At 40.5% G+C, this 17892-nt stretch overlaps 2 protein-coding genes across 2 annotated transcripts in view; both read left to right on the top strand.

Moving 5' to 3' along the window:
• LOC134578150 (carcinoembryonic antigen-related cell adhesion molecule 1-like) overlaps positions 1-6875 on the top strand; it is a 42794-nt gene extending 35919 nt beyond the window's left edge. Inside the window, exons 6-7 of the mRNA XM_063437150.1 lie at positions 4750-4782; positions 6355-6875. Coding sequence (XP_063293220.1) covers positions 4750-4782; positions 6355-6402 — 81 coding nt within the window. The 3' untranslated portion in view covers positions 6403-6875. The remainder of the gene's footprint in view (positions 1-4749; positions 4783-6354) is intronic.
• A 3208-nt stretch (positions 6876-10083) lies between these two features.
• Positions 10084-17892, top strand: part of LOC134577234 (carcinoembryonic antigen-related cell adhesion molecule 4-like) — a 33343-nt gene continuing 25534 nt past the window's right edge. Inside the window, exon 1 of the mRNA XM_063435913.1 lies at positions 10084-10303. Coding sequence (XP_063291983.1) covers positions 10273-10303 — 31 coding nt within the window. The 5' untranslated portion in view covers positions 10084-10272. The remainder of the gene's footprint in view (positions 10304-17892) is intronic.

Genomic DNA, 17892 nt, shown 5'->3' with positions numbered 1-17892 from the left:
AGAGCAGATATGGACGTGGGGTGTTCTAAAAGTGCCACCCATGCTATAAGACTTGCTGATCCTACTCCCTTCAGAGAAAGGTCAAGAAGAATACCCCCTCGAGATGTGGAAGATGTCCGGGACATACTCCAACAGATGGAAGGAGCAGGCATCATCACAGAGTCCCGGAGGCCCTATGCATCACCTATTGTGGTAGTGAGGAAAAAGAATGGTTCAGTTCGGCTATGTGTGGACTACCGTACTCTGAACAAGAGAACTGTGCCAGATCAGTACACTTTGCCCCGGATAGAGGATCTTCGGAACGCCCTATCGGGCAGCCGGTGGTTCAGTGTGCTTGACTTGAGGTCTGGATATTATCAGGTACCTATGAAGAAGGAGGATCAGGAAAAGACAGCTTTCATCTGCCCCTTGGGGTTCTTCCAGTTTACCAGAATGCCACAGGGAATCACAGGAGCTCCTGCTACTTTTCAGAGGCTGATGGAGAAAACTGTGGGGGATATGAATCCCAAAGAGTGTTTAGTGTATCTAGATGACCTAATTGTTTTCGGGAAGACACCAGAGGAGCATGAACAAAGATTGCTAAAGGTGTTGGATCGACTGCAAGCTGAAGGCCTAAAGCTATCAGTGGACAAATGCCGATTTGCCCAGAACTCTGTCACTTATGTGGGGCACATAGTCTCCGCTGAAGGAGTAGCCACAGATCCTGCTAAAATTGAAGCAGTGTTGAATTGGCCAAGACCAAATAACATCAGTGAGTTGCGGTCCTTTCTCGGATTCTGTGGTTACTACCGAAGGTTCGTGAAAGACTACTCAAAGATTGCTCGAGAGTTACATGACCTGCTGAAGATTACCTCTGACGTAAAGGGTGTTAAGGCACCATATCCTAAAGACCCCTTTGGAGAGAAATGGACTTCAGGATGTGAAGATGCCTTTCTGACACTGAAGAAGAGACTTACAGAAATTCCTGTCTTAGCCTATGCAGACCCTGAGAAACCATATATCCTCCATGTGGATGCCAGCATGGAAGGCCTAGGGGGTGTACTGCACCAAAGTTATCCAGAAGGATTGAGGCCAGTGGCTTACATAAGTAGAAGTCTTACAGGTGCTGAGAAAAACTATCCAGTCCATAAATTGGAATTTCTGGCACTCAAGTGGGCCATCGTGGATAAGCTGCATGACTATTTGTATGGAGCAACATTCGAAGTAAGGACTGACAACAATCCACTTACCTACATCCAGACTACAGCTAAGCTGGATGCCACAGGACATAGGTGGTTGGCTGCCTTGTCAAGCTACAGTTTCCACCTGAAGTACAAGCCTGGGCCCAAGAATATCAGCGCAGATGCCCTGTCCCGCAGACCTAGACTCCCTCCTCACCAAGAAGAAGAGGAGTGGGAAGAGATCCCTGGGCCGGGGGTAGGAGCCTTTTGTCAGATGTATGTGGTGGCCGAGAGTCAAGAAGAATTTGCCGAGCTAAGGGGGATAGACTCCATTAGCCACTCTCCAGAAGCCGTGCCCGAGGTGTTCCATGCTCCAGTCATGCTTCAACAGTGACCCAGTATAACCACAGAAGACAAGAGGAAGGCTCAAGCGCAGGACTGGTATATTGGGATAGTTATCAGAGCAATAAAGACTGAGAATCCTAAATTGCTGTCTTCTCTACCTGTGAGTCAAAGAGAATTATACCGAAGAGAATGGAGCCGACTACATCTCGAAGATGGAGTACTCTATAGGGTCGTGAAGTATCATGATCACCCCGATAGAAAACAATTGGTACTACCGCACAGATACCGTGGCATGGTCCTGAGAGCTCTCCACGATCAACATGGGCATCTCGGGGTGGACAAGACCTATGGCCTAGTACAAGATCGGTTCTATTGGCCTCGCATGAGGGAACAAGTCGAGCAACATGTAAAGACATGCAGGAGGTGTATCCAGAGGAAGACCCTGCCTGTGAGAGCTGCCCCTATGGGTCATCTGAAAAGTGCGGGACCCATGGATCTTGTGTGCATGGACTATCTCTGCATTGAGAACGATACAGCGGGAATTGGAAATGTGCTGGTGGTAACGGACCATTTCACCAGATATGCTCAAGCCTTCCCCACTAAAGATCAAAAGGCTGTGACTGTAGCCAAAGTCCTTTGGCAGAAGTATTTTATTCACTATGGATTACCCAATCGGATACACTCTGATCAAGGTAGAGACTTTGAGAGTAAGTTGATCAAGGAGCTGTTGGGCATGTTGCAGGTGCAGAAGTCCAGAACCACACCTTATCATCCGGAGGGTGATGCACAGCCAGAACGGTTCAATAGGACCCTCCTAGATATGCTAGGGACTCTCAAGCAAGTCGAGAAGCGGTCTTGGAGTAAACATGTGGAAGCCATGGTCCACGCATACAACTGTACAAGGCATGAATCTACAGGGTTCTCACTCTATTTCCTAATGTTCGGAAGAGAAGCTCGATTGCTGATAGATGTCCATTTGGGAGTGTCTCCTGATGGAACAGATTCAACTTCACACTTTCAATATGTGAGGAACCTCAAACAAAACCTTCATCGGGCCTATGAGTTGGCCACCCAAGCAGCAGCAAAAATGGAAGAACGGAACAAAAGAAGATATGATGCTAAGGTGAGATATCGGGAGATTCAAGCAGGGATAAAGTTCTTCTCCGGAATCTAGGTGTGCCTGGAAAACACAAACTGGCTGACCGATGGAAGGATACCCTGTTTGAGGTTGTGTCCAAACTGGAAGGACTACCAGTGTACAACATTAGGGGCCCGGAGGGCCGAATAAAGGCTTGGCATAGAAACCATCTGCTTCCAGTTGTGTATGCTGATGAAGAGGAAGAGAGTAGTGAAGAACTGGAGGAAAACCCAACAGAGAGTCCTAGAAATGGGGCAGAGGAGACCCCGGGGACTCCCAGTGCAGAGGATCAGTGGTGGTCATCACCCGCTGAAGAAACACAGCAATTGCCTCCTTTAACTCCTGTGGTTTCACAAAACCTCTCCTGGGTCATTAAGTTCTCCAAGGTTGAATCCAGAAAGTCCATGTTTTGTGCCTGGAACTTCCCTTAGAGACTCTACTTCGAGGGCAGGAGTCGAAGTTCCACAGTTGATGTCCCAAGATCCTCTCCCCCAGCGAGAACTGAGACACAGCACCAGAGTGCGGCAACCCCCTAGGACCCTAGTTTATGACAATATAGGAGAGCCCAGTTATGCCCCGCTGACACAAGCCGCATCTAAAATGGCCATTTTCCTACATGCACTAGCTGAAGTGGTAAATGTTAGTGACTCTTTACCCTAAATAACTAGCTAGCTAGGATGTTACTGTGCTAACTGTACTGTAGGTATGCTAAACCTTTCTCTGTTGAATTTTTGTTAAGCTCCCTGGCTAGGACTTGCCAGTGGAAGGCAAGTATTTTATAGGGGGAGCATGTAACCCTGTGAAGTTACACAGACTGCATTATCTGAAATGCCCAGTAGATGGCACATGGCCCAAGTATGTTGTTAATAAAACATTGAGCATTGATCACATGACTTGCTGAAATCAGTGGGAGGAGTGTGGCATCATCAGTTCCTGAGAGGTTTTCCTGCACAGCTCTGGGGAAGGAGGGCCTAAAAAGGATTCTAGAAGGATGACATGCTGAGCTGAAATGGAGGACATGTGAGAGACTGTAAAAAGAGATGCAACCTGGCAGAGAGAACTTGTTTCACCCAAGATCACACCAGATGAGAGAGGGACCTGCTGGCAAAGACAAGTATTGAGCCCAGACGTTTGGTGAATCCAGTGAGAGGAGACTGCTACTGACTACCTGGTTAATTGTGTTGTGAGGGTAAGCCAAACCTCTCCCTGTATCACCACAGGGCACCTGTCTTCTCACTCACAGTAAAGACTCTGAGGCCCTGTACAGACATTACACATCTGAGGCTGTGTCAGTGACTCTGTGGAGCAGGACTTATTAGGGCCCCAACTCTCCTATGTGCACCAACGGCCGCTAGGGTGAAGATCAGGGGGTGGGACACAGGTGTGCTGGTGGGTGAGTGGGAAAATCCACATTTGCATTGTTATCTGTTACGCCATTGTATTTTCCTATGTGTGTCGGTTCAACTGCTATTTACCATATAAAGTTAGTTCCAGTTAGGCTGTGTCAGTCTTATTGCACCAAGTATGTTCCCAGTGGGACCCCACATCCCTACCCCGGATGTTCCACTGGGTGGAGGCGCTGCCGCAGACATGTATCCCAGCTCCCAGATAGCGGAGGCTCAGGATCCGCCTGTCAGGCATAGTGAATTAACTAGGTTTAAGGACCCCAAAGACACTAGGGGGCATCCCCAAAACCCCGTTACAATTATATAGTATATTATTTTGGCATTTGGGTCATACTACCCTGCAGGAGAAGTGACACTTATTCAATATATATTCCGTGGACGTATTTGGACTTGGACTCTTATTTTTATTTTTATTATTTATTTTTTTTCCAACTTATATCCTTCCACTTCTGTTTATAATCCGTAGATGTTTATATTTAGATATATATATATATATATATATATATATATATATATATATATATATATATATTTGTGTTGATTCTCTTGATCCTAACCATATTTATATGAGGTTCATTTAGCTCCTGGACACATTCATTATAGTATTATAGTGATATTGTTCAATGATTTACTGCTTGCTGACTGTTTTAAATGTTGGTTGTTTTAAATATGTTTTTCCTTCTTTTCATATCCATATCAGAACCAATCTCCAAGAGAGGAATCATCTTATATGGTGAGTTGTATGGAACTCTGTCAATAGGCTAAACAGCAAATAACATGTTTTAATGATATAGTTTGTTTTACAAAACAATTAGGTGTCATCCTTCTCTTTTTGTGCAAGGTATGTTGTAGCATTTATATTCCCAAAGTATACCTGAGAATATCTAGGGGCATTTCAGGCACCCACACATGTTTGGTTCCAAGGGTGAGTCAAGGATGCAGTTGCAGTTGTTTTTTTTTTTTGGTGCCCATTTGGGCATGCTTAAAAAGATCCGTCCCTTTTACACTCTCATTTTTACGCGTCCTCTATTTATATGTCGCTACTAATAGTTGGGTAAGCTTCATAGGTAATGTAATCCACAAAGATTCTCAAGAGTTCTATATGTGGATTGAGGACAACTTGCGGAGAAGCTTTTTCTTTTTTTAATCTGTGGATGAGCCTGTGCGCCACTCTGAGGTTCACAGGACACAATAGCTACATGCTTTGAAATCACTCACAGGAGAAGGCCAGAGGAGACAGTTCAGCAGAAGGAAATTCAGATCTACAGAAGAAATAGACTGGTGAGATGCCAATCATGTTGCTTTCTAAAGCAGCCAATCTAATTGCCTTTTCACAGCAGCTACCCACCATTCTGGTAGTTGGCAGTGTGTATCTGAAATCGCCTCTGCTTGGTTCAATGTGTAGGGAAGGTTACAGCTATTTTTCCACCACTTTCCTCCAAAAATATTGCTGTGCATGACATCATGACTTTTCTGGAATATGTAATTTAATTGTTAGCTTTCTGCAGCAAAAAGTTGATAATTGGAGTCCAACTTCCAGGTAAGTGCACGCAAGAAAAGCAATTTTCTAGTACACTTGTGCATTTGATTTAAAATGAAATGGGATTTATCCAAAATGTGGGTAATTGGCAGGTCATCTGAATGCTGTACAAACAAATCAGACAATATACCTGCATTTTTAATTTGTTTCATGTCCACGACGGAAAAATAATTGATGGAAAAATAGATGTTTGATAAATAGAGGACAGCCACAAAATGCTGATTTTATTCATAAATCTAGTGGGAAATGAACAATAAAAAAGGAGGACCAGTGAGAAAAACAAAGTATTTCTATATTATATATTTAATAAATATAAAAATATAGATTTTTTTATTCACTGTAGAAAGCCTTTGGTTTTGAAGCAAATACAGGAACTTCAGATGCCAGTATTTTTTATTATGATTGACTTTAAAGAAAAAAAAAAATCTGTAAAACAAGCATTGAACCGATCAATTTCCTACTGGAATAAACTGCTACGTCACACCATGTTATGTGTGAATAGCTGATGTTACAATGGCTAGCAGCCACAGAAGGTACAGTGAAAAACAGTCACGGGATTCTTTGGTTAACAAATTCGTGCAAAATGCCTTAAATCAAATATCTGGAATCAACTACACACATTCGCGCACACACAACTTTTGTCCAATTATCTGATAATAACAAAGGCCTGCAAGGGGATTACAAGGATATTAACGCATGTTGAGTTCAGTTGTGTTCTGCAGATAATGAGCAAGATATAAATACAACTGTTTTCTTGATTTGCAGGATCTGGAGTACAAATCACAGGACACATATACAGAGCTGCAGAAATAACAGATACATCTTTGTAAAAATTCTAACTGAACTCATTTAAATATCCTGACCATTCTTAGCAATGGCGAGCGATGACCAGAGAACCCCAACATGTCATTTATTGGTTGCGTGCCATGGTGAAGACATCAGCCAAACCATTTTTTTTTTAATTATGCCAACTTTTAGTATACAGTATGCAGTATATTGTCGGAGAGTGCAGCACTGTATGCAAGATTTGCAGTAAGAATACATTTATTTCATCGGAACTTACGAAAAAGAATGTTCTTTCTCAAATTAGACTAATGACGCAAAGCATTAAAACCAAAATGAGATCCTGGAAAGTGAACATTACAAATAAAATATATTTAATATTTCAAAACAATGCCCACTTACTCCACATAGTTTGTGACTATAGGACATTATTTATTAATGAGCTGTTACTTTAATTAATATCTGAAAGTGTGCACTAAAGTACTTTGGGCCCTAATTTGCAGAAAAAAAACTACAAGAATTAAGATTATTATAACTATTATAGAATATAAAAAATATGGACATTGTGTGCTACAGAATAATTTTTAGGAAGTCTGTAGTATGTCTTTTCTAGAACTAGAACGTGTCTAAAAAATATAGAAAAAAAAGACAGAAAAGATAGAAAAGGCGAAAAAGCACACAGGAAGTGAGGTAAGAGAATCAAAATATGAAAACTCAGCAGCTTAACTGCACTTATCTCATCAACTAGCTGTGCATCCTGGTGTGATTCAGTACAGAGCTGGAATTGAATTAACAGTTGGATTGGGCATTTCAGAGCACAGGAGGCTACTTTCAAGTTTTAGGATTAGAGAAATATGTTTCTGAAGATTAAGGCTGGGGCAAACAGGATGAGTTTTTTTTTTTTTTTTTTTTTAGTGATTGTGTATTATTTTATTAATATAAGCGCCAGATTGTGTTGTGCCTGATAATAACTGTACTAAATATTTTTGATCTGCACAGTCTCTCTCTTTTAGCAGCATACTTTACACGTTTGCCACACTTTTCATTTGGCCAGCAACTTCATATGTTAGAAAGACATGGCAAGGCACACATTCAGCTTGTGTTACACCCGAGCCGCTCAACAGTCCCAGTTTAGGTTGGATAGTCCTTATTTAAGGGTCCTGTCCTAAAATTCTGAATATGTTCTCTGGTGTCCTTAAAAATTATAGCTCAAGTGCATCATAGACTTGCTCTCACAAATCTCAGGACACTAGGACTCTGCAGGGAGTGCTGAAACAATGCTTCCTGCATGGTCCACCATCAGTGGGCTGGCAAGTGTGATTAGCAGACAATCTGGCAAGCATTCACACCATCTTCTCTGCTCCAGTCCTCCCGCCCCACCTGCTCCCTAGATCCAATTCCCTTGCATCTCATCCGTACTCTGTCATTTTCTCTTTCTCCACCTTTCACTAAAATTCGCAATCTCTCTCTCTCCTCTGGTATATTTCCATCGCCCTTCAAACATGCAACTGTAACCCCAATTCTAAAGAAGCCCAATCTTGATCCTAACTCCCCATCCAACTATCGTCCTATCTCGCTTTGCCTTTTGCATCCAAGATCCTTGAAAGAATTGTGTAAGCGAGATTGATAGACTTCCTCGAGTCCAACTCTCTACTAGACCCGCTTCAGTCTGGTTTCCACGCTAACGACACTGACCAAAGTTTTCAATGTTCTACTCACTGCAAAATCTCATGGTCACTACTCTATCCTAATTCTCCTTGACCTGTCTGCAGCTTTTGACACTGTTGATCATCAACAGCTTCTTCTCATCCTCCACAATATTGGTCTACAAGATATTGCTCTCTCCTGGTGCTCCTCCTACCTCTCCCAGCGCTCTTTCAGTGTTTCTTTCTCTGGCTCTACTTCTTCTCCCCAACTCCCCTCTGTTAGTGTCCCCCAAGGTTCAGTCCTTGGTCCCCTACTGTTCTCCGTCTATACTGCCTCCCTTGGTAAACTCATTAGCTCTTTTGGCTTCCAATATCATTTCTATGCAGATGACACGCAAATCTACATGTCTTCTCTTGATCTCTCCCCGTCCCTCTTGACTAGTGTCTCTGACTGCCTCTCTGCTATTTCTAACTGGATGGCTTCCCACTTCCTTAAACTAAACTTGACCAAAACTGAAATTCTGGTCTTTCCTACCTCAAGTGTTGTTACTCCTGTGTCTGTCTCCCTCCAAGTGAATGGTGCTACCATCAGCTCCACCATGCAGGCTCGCTGCCTAGGTGTTCTCTTTGACTCCGACCTCGCCGTCAAGCCTCATGTTCAATCTATCGCCAATTCCTGTCACTTTCATCTCAAAAACATTGCGCGCATCCGCCCCTACTTAACGCCAGATGCAACTAAGGTGTTGGTCCATCCCACTGTCCTTTCTCGCCTTGACTACTGTAATCCGCTTTTCAGTGGTCTTACGTGCTCCCAACTTGCGCCTTTACAGTCCATAATGAATGTGGCAGCGAGGCTCATCTTCCTGTCCGCCCGCACCTCCCATGCCTCACCCTTCTGTCAGTCCCTACATTGGCTTCCTATAAAATATAGAGCTCAATTTAAAATTCTGGTTCTTGCTTTCAAATTGCTACACAATGCTGCTCCCACCTATCTATCCTCCCTTATACACAAGTATGTCCCATATAGGCCCTTGCGATCTGCTGAAGACTTACGTCTACCTTCTGTCCGTACTCCCACCTCTGGTGCTCGCCTTCAAGATTTCTCGAGGGCTGCACCGTTCCTTTGGAACTCGCTTCCCTCCTCCGTTAGATGCTCACCCAGTCTCCACTCGTATCATTAAACTGTTAATAGCTCCTGACTGATTTCTCTTCTGCAACTTTCACTAGTCTAATACTATCCTTACCTTTTGTGTAATTTTACCTCACTCCCTCTAGCATGTAAGCTCATTGAGCAGGGCCCTCAACCCCTCTGTTCCTGTGTGTCCAACTTGTCTGGTTACAACTACATGTCTGTTCGTCCACCCATTGTAAAGTGCTGTGGAATTTGATGGCGCTATATAAATAACATAATAATAATAATAATTATAATAATGTGCCTATTTATCCTATCCACCTTTGGGGTCTTTGTCTAGAGCCAGTGAACTGAGTGGGGTCACTGACCCCCTACTTTTACCTTGCCCAGTAGAGTCCCCTAAAGCTGGGTATGAACATATTTCTTCAGTTCTCCTGATACCAAGTGAGAGAGCCACACTATTGGGAAAGAGCAGTACCAACCTATGCACTCAATCAGTAACAGGGCTCAGCATATAGAGGACCCTTATTGGCTGCTCTTCCTGGCAGCCTGTAATTTTGGAGCTCATGCTTTTCTGGATGACACACCCCCTATGCGTGAGCACCTTGTCCCATGTGATGGCTCCACCTCATCCCACCTAATGTCATGCTCTCCCAATATCAGACCTGACAGTTGGCAGATCTGTATTAGGGGCTGGGTGAAACTCATTATTAATGTGTCATTAGGCACCTTATACAAGCTGTACAATAAATGTATTCCATGTTTCAAATATACTTTTCAACAAGGAGGATTCATTTATAATAATGTTTTGATGATTTAATCCATGTTTTTATTAAAATTGTTATGATTTAATCAGTTTTTAATAATTTTTTTATAATTTATCTATGTGTTATATCTATATGTCTCAAATTCATTAGAGTTATATTACTACAGAAATGTGCCAAGTCAGTACAGAACCTAATGGGTTAAATTACTCATCCTTCTTTTGCTGTAAATGAATAGAAAGGATTGTGAAAGTTTGTTAATTGTGGCTAAATTTCCCTAGTATGAAATAGGGCACTTCCTCTACCTCTAAGAATATACATTAATATTATCTCCAGGACACAGACAGCAGTTGGGATCATGGATAGGAGTGTGTGCGGCATTCTGACAGGTAATGTTGGATCCTGTTTTTGTTCATAAAAGCATTTATTTGTTCTAGCAAGATGAACAAATATATGTGATCTAGTTATGATAACATCTGATGAACAGAGCTGGATGTATTTGATTGATCATATGATTTAAATGGTGATACTGAGATTAGCAGAAGAAGAAGGGCTCCGTAGGTAGAGTATTTAGCTGTCTTCAGACACTTGTTGACAAACAGTATTTATCCTGAAAACAATTGTCCATTTGTTAATTTTCAGGCATTCTATGGTACATCTGATTTAGTTATTTAGTTGTAATTGTTTTTCATTTGTTTATAACGGTACTGCTATGATGTTGGTGGTGCTAAAGCAAGTCGTTCAGAACACTATAACAGAATTAAAATTTAATTTCAAATTTAAGGTAAAAACAGCTAAACTAGAAATATTCCCTAAATCAGCTATGCTTCCAGTTTGGCTACTTTGTCTAATTCTCACTTTAGTGAATAACTTTGTATATGTTAAAAGTGTCTATAAAGTGGTATACTTCTAGTATTCTAACGGAGTTGCCAAGGCAACATGAAGATGGTTTATATTATTCTTATTATTCTTATTGCCATTAATATAGCGCCAACAGATTCCGTAGAGCTTTACAATATTAATAGAGGGGGGATTTAACTATAAGTAGGACAATTACAAGAAAACTTACAGGAACAATAGGTTGAAGAGGACCCTGCTCAAGCGAGCTTACAGTCTACAGTGTCCTATAGTGTTGGTGTTGCCATACCAACTTTACCAGGACTTTCTAAATGTCCTTAAATGTAGTCAAATATAAATATATTTCATGTTAATACTATTTTCTTACTATAGAATGTATGTAGAATTTGCAATTGTTGGCTTTTCTTGTCCACTTTTCACCTAGATGAGATTGCATCTGGCATGCTGATTTTTACTTCCTAGCATGGAGACTGAATGTTACTTAGCATTTATAATTTCCTATTATTATTATTGCCATGTATATAGCGCCAACAGATTCCGTAGCGCTTTACAATATTATGAGAGGGGATTTAACTATGAATAGGACAATTACAAATAAACTTACGGGAACAATAGGTTGAAGAGGACCCTGCTCAATCGAGCTTACATTCTATAGCATTCTATTAACCTCTCTGTTAAAATGTTGGCAGTTGCCAATAACTAATTTTAAGTTGGATAGAATGGAAAGAAAAAGTAATCTCCAGTGACAGCCACACTCATTTTAGTAATTATGGACTTGTTGGTAAATGACTATGAAAAGGATATAAACAAGCAAAGATATTTTGCTTTTTTTTTTTTAATTGTATGCAATACTACAAATGAAAAAAAAATAGCTGCCCAAAGTATCACTCAAACCTCTGGTTCATTTACTCACATTTGATCTGTATTGTAAAAATCGAGAAAAAAAAAAAAAGCAAGCAATGACAAAATCTAAGTTCAAATTAAATAGATTTTATACATTTAATTTCAAAAATGAAAGCAGCTATATGTTACATACACTTTTTAGAGAGCTCTTACGTTAAGGAAATAATTGCAAAAAAACATTTCATAACAATTTTCTACAGTGATCACGTTGGTGATTAATTAAATTGCACAACTCTGGATCTCATGATAGGAAATCAAGAGACAAAAATGCAGTAATACTTTCTTAGAATAAATTGATGATTTGTTTTAATGGGCAGACTGCAGTGGAGAATTGTTTTTTTAATCTGTAATAAAAATCTGTGTTTTTAAAATCAATATTATTTTTTTTAAAAGAAATGTACAGAATAAAAAAAAAAAAAAAAGATGAGGCCTGGAAAATTAGAGGGGTGGGGCCGGATCACCAAGATGGACGGTCGCAGGAAAGATCAGCTCCTGCAAACCACAACCTGTTAAGCTGATATAACAAGCTTTTGATGAATTCAACAACCTGCAACCACGACCCACCATGCACAAGGGTTACCGGACCCGAGGAGAGGCTTGCTCCCAGAGCTCAAGTCCCTCGGAGGGGAGATCTTCGCTGGTACAGACGGGACCTCATCTGGCAGTGAGTGGGGTGGACGGCCGCCGCCCCACTATCCTGCCTAAAGGAGCCCGACAGGCACTCTAAACTGTGGTGGATCCGGTCCTGTTTCCCCCCCCTTTGGACCGGTGGGGGATATCCCGATCCCCACGGGCGACAGCCAAAACTACCGCAAGGCCCAAACACCAGCCTAGCAATGCACTGCAGACAGGGCAGCTTACCCCAAGATGGTCGACACCTCACAGCCACATGCGCAATTAAGGGACGAGACGACCAGGAGCAACCGTGTGTATACAGCACAAACCCGTGTGTATACAGCACAAACCCGACTGCAGCACTGACATGCCCTCAGGACAAATCAGCAGGTCCCCCCGAGTAGCCCACAGCACTACCAACAGCAAGTAGGCGGGAAGGAGCAAGGCGAGCAGAGAGCGGGTCTCCACAGAGCACTCTCCGTAATGCAGACCCGATGCCTGAACGACGGGCCCACCAGGGCTGAAGGCCACCAGGGAACAGTCCCAGAGCATCGGCCAGGGGCACGGTGGACCCAGTGCCACGAAAGGCGACACTCCACCGTAACACACTGCTGCCCCCCACGAGGACGAGATCCGGCCTCCCACAGGAAAAGCCCAGTTCATGGCCCGGGGATGTAGGCCTTCTTGTTGGCCCAGGGCTTTGGGGAGGACTCATCCTGCCTTCCGACCACTCTTAAGCCCCCTAATCTACTACCAAGCCGCGGCATATGCTAACGGAGAACTTGCGCCCTAACCTGATGTGCTGGACTATCCATAAGATAAGAGACTCACCCGCTAACACACACAGCTCCAAACAACACACGCCTGACAACCGGGCATCCCCACTAGCCTTACACTCAGCACGAGGTAACACAGAGCAAGTACACACTAAATATGCTCCTAGCGCAACAGCCCACACAGCTCTGATAGAATACACGCACGTGCATTAAACGAACCCCTACCAGATTTGGGGACCGGCACCATACATCCTGTAATACACTACGCCCTGAAATCTGTGGCAACCTTAACAACTTCAGCCTTTAGACCAACCATGACACCCAAACACCCACAAAGCAATCTTATACTCATGCAAATATAGCTTGTAACCACAAACACCATGATAATTAAGATTCCTGAATATCTTTGTTTATCTAAAAGAAAAAATGTGCAAAATAATCACTGCTCCTAATGCTGTATTAAGTATAGCGCTTGCGGACTGCTCTTGGGGCACCACAAGCTTATGTGTTACAGTCATGATGCACAATACAAATATTAAATATTAAAACAATCTAAAGAAGTATACATGGAAGAAGCATATAAACAATGGTATATGACAAATGTAAAAAAAAAAATAACTTCAGCATTTAAGAAGACCCCAACTAAATGCTTAGATAAAGGTAATTATTATCGATTTTGAATTAACAGGAAGTTTATTTATTATACCATATACCATTATACAAGTTACATACTTTTTTTTCACAAAAAACAACAAGAACCATCAGATCACCCAGTTGTGTCAGGAATGAATTATTTAGCCTACATCTTATCAGAATACCATGAGACATGCTTCTCAAACACTAAAAGGAATTGGGAAAAAATTCCATAAATCTACGTCAAAGTGTAATGGTTACTAAAAGCACCATGGCCCCTACAGTGATTTTAAGTGTTCAAGTGTTAAGTGTTAATCTTTTTTTTTTTTTAGGGGGTGGGGTTGGTGGGGTGGACCAGCATTGGAAAGGTTACTTTAACCAAAACAGTATTATATGAAAACACTGTTTTTGGCTGTAGTAACCCTTCAATATATGTCATGGAAATACATATTTTTGGTTATATGCAACATAGAATCCTCATATAAAATATACAGTACTTCATGATAAAGCATATCAACTGGTTAACACTTTATTTAAAAAGCATATATCACCGCCTAAAAACAAATACATTATTTGGTGGCTGGAATTAACAGTATTTTGACCAAATAGTATTTTTGGTTAGATGTTTATGTTTTCCTTTATAAAAGAAGGATTGCTATGGGCTCAAGATTTGCTCCACCTATACCATCCTCTTTATAGAGGAATAGACATCGGAATATGTATTGGGAACATGTATCATCATGCATCCTTGTTATATTTAGGACATAGATTGTCTGCATCATCTCACTACTAATTTAAGTGGAATACCAATTACTAAAGAACATAGTAAAAACAAGTATACATTACTTTGACCTGACCATGTACATACAGAATAAAGAAATAAAATCAAATACTCATTTTAAATAAATTCACAATAATGATTTTATTAGCACTGATAGTAGTCATTAGAAACTTTAATTAATTGAAATTCATCATGCTTGCACTGATATTTCCACATATGAAGAGAGAGCCCAGAAACTGATTTTTTTTTTTTTTAAATATTTAACAAAGTCAGAAAAAGAGACAGAGAGGAATTCATAAATTATAGGCAAAAATAACAAATTGCAAAATTGGAATTTTGATGTAGTCTACAATATGTTATCCATACCACATTCAAACTTAAAACTAGACTATCTGAGCACGAATATTAGATAAGAATGGTGCTAAATTATATCAAATTTTCCTTGTAAATAATAAAATCTCACATTCCTAAGAGTATTGGCAATGCTACACACCAGTGATAGATGATTAAAATTAAATATGGTGCTGGCAGGGCGAGGGGGCACAAGTCTCTACCTCCATGATGCTATCAGCCAATGACAACCATAGCACATCTGACAAGATGCAGGCCTTATATATCCAGGATCTGACGTTACAATGGAATTAAAAGGATGACTCCAGAAATCCAATTAGAGCAGTGTAAATAAATCAAAAGCATCCAGAGAATTGGGACTTTTATCAAAACCACCCCCGAAATTTGACATAATTAGTTGTTTAGCCTCGTAGCAGTATCTACTGCTATCAATAAGGATGTGAGAGGGAACTGCAGAAGTAGTCAGGACAGAGTACAACATGTTTTCCTAAGACACATTTATCATTAGTCCTTCCCACACCAAAAATATATATTTTTTTATTCCACTTGGCCGTATGCATCAGCCTACGCTGCCACACACATTGGAGAGAAAGTAATATTTTAAACTCTTAACTTGGGTAAATTAGAAATTAAGTATCCTTAAAAGTCTTACCAAACAATTTAGATATGGTGAAACACCCCAAAATAAAGATATAAAATATAACTTTTATTGTAATACTTAAAATTATCCAAAACAAGGGTATATATAAAGAACCCTCCCAATAAGCTGGAGGGTTAAAAAACATACCCTACATTTAGAGAAAATTAGAGTAAGTTCAAAGAACTACAGGTTTAAAGATTCACTCTGGCATAGTGATAGATGTACGATTCTATAGTAAAACAACAGTCTTAAAAAGTCTTACCACAACACAGATAGGATGAACAGAGTGTTACACTGTGTTACAGTAAAGAAGTACTTAAACCTTGTGGAATTCCATTCTGCCTCCTGCTCCAATATCATATACGACCTATACTAGATGTAAAGATAAAGCCGCATAGTGGTGACGACATGTCAAGCTTGTATCATTTGTATTACTGCCCCATCCCTCCCTTTTCTCTTCTGTACCCAATACAATTCAAAAGAACAATAAAAACTGTCAAATAAAAAATAAAAAAAGGACAATGTACTACAAAACACTCCACACAAGCTGAACACAGCAAGCAGTATACTGAGCACACACAGAGATAATCAAGGTCCATCGCGCAGAGCGTCCATAGGAAAGTATTGAGAAATGCTTTCCTTTGGACACTTTTAATGCGCGCGCACATGCGCATTCGGCTCCAGTGAGGTTAGACGGGGTAGCTGACGTCGGACAGGGAGGAGAGGTCACCAGCGCCGAGGGAGCCCGGCGCTGGATTAAGGTAAGTGACTGAAGGGGTTTTAACCACTTCAGCGCCACGGGAGGGGGACCCTCAGGGCACTATAGTGTCAGGAAAACCACTTTGTTTTCCTGACACTATAGTGATCCTTTAATGACATCTATTAAATGAGCTCCATTTGTCGCCTGGCAAAGTCAGGCACTTTCGATTGCATTGTTCATAAGATTAGTTATTGTTTGAGGCTCTAGCACTTGAATATTTGCACAAATATTCACCTGGAGCTGCACAAGTGTATGCAGTTTGTTCATGTACACCCACTCTTTTAGATATCTCCACAGGAAGCAATCAGAAGCTTACAGGTTGGGCGAATGTGGTGCCTGATTAATCTGGGAATTTCTTGAAATTATCCGCTCACCAAACAGTTGTCTCAGTTTTGAAAATAAAATTCCACTATTTTCAATCATTGTTCATTCGTGAAATTACCCATGATGAATCTCCCAAGACTCAGTTGTAATATGTACCTGAACACAAGTAAAAAGAAAGTAACGATTAAAATAAAACTTTTATTCAATATTTAATAAACATATATTGAGGCAACTTAGTGCAAGTTTTCAATCAGATTTAGGTCACCTGAAATGTAATGCAGGGTAAGTCCTATTTATTTTTTACATTTAAAACTAAATTAATATCTCAGTATCTATGTTAATAACAATTCCCTTTTAAAGATAGTCTCTCAAATTCTAGAGTATTGCAAAGGAACACTTACTATCATATAGATAGCGTCTACAAATAGTCACTCGGGATCACAGTATTTGCAATATTGTATTGTGCGAATGCACTGGCTATAAACAAAGACAGGGGAAAACATATAGAAATTGTGATAATAATACTAAATTAGCAATATATTCAGCAATATAATCAGTGCACAAATATATAGTAAGCCAAGTGCAAATAACTTATAGTGGTATTATGGTACTTGTCTAAGGTCTAAAGAGGTCACTAGTGCTCCTAGTCCAAAATTATATCCTATTATTGTATATCTGTATTGCACTTGTTCAGTCAGTAGAGGTCGCTGCAACAACCACTAATACTATCTATACCCAGATCAATGCGATTAATGGCAACTAAAAAAACAAAGAAAAGAGAGAAGAGATAAGACAGTCCTCCCAAGTGTATTCACAAAATGATCAAAGTATCCATTCACTAAGTAAACATGCACACCAACTTTATTTACCACTAAAGTTTTGTAGTGGCTGTTCCCTAATCATTCCTAGTAGCTGTGTGAGGAAATTCTACATATCCCTACTTATTTAACAGCCACACAGCGATTAATTGTTGGTTTACAAAAATTGTTTATAAAGTTTCCAAAATGGGAATGGAAGAGGGTCAGCACACTCAACGCACATTTTACTTGTTACGCTGGGATCATCAAGAGAGCAAGAAAATAATCAAATTACTAACAAATACGTTATTTACCTGTTAAATTCTACTCTGAAATTTAGTCCAACCTGTATAAAGGATGCCTTTCCCCATTCTAACCACAAGACGGCTATTCTGCTTTGCACTCACTATTGTTGTACTGTGAATCTTTTTATTTTCTATGCAATAAACTTAGTGTCTATCCAATATTGCGGTATCCTGAGTATAAGCACACTTGCTGCTTGTACCATTATATCTTTTAAATGAATTTATTAATATCATA

The sequence above is a fragment of the Pelobates fuscus genome, chromosome 11, assembly GCF_036172605.1.
Source record: "Pelobates fuscus isolate aPelFus1 chromosome 11, aPelFus1.pri, whole genome shotgun sequence".
Taxonomy (NCBI): domain Eukaryota; kingdom Metazoa; phylum Chordata; class Amphibia; order Anura; family Pelobatidae; genus Pelobates; species Pelobates fuscus.
The sequence above is the reverse complement of the archived record's forward strand: the minus strand, read 5'-3'. Positions and strand labels throughout refer to the sequence as shown.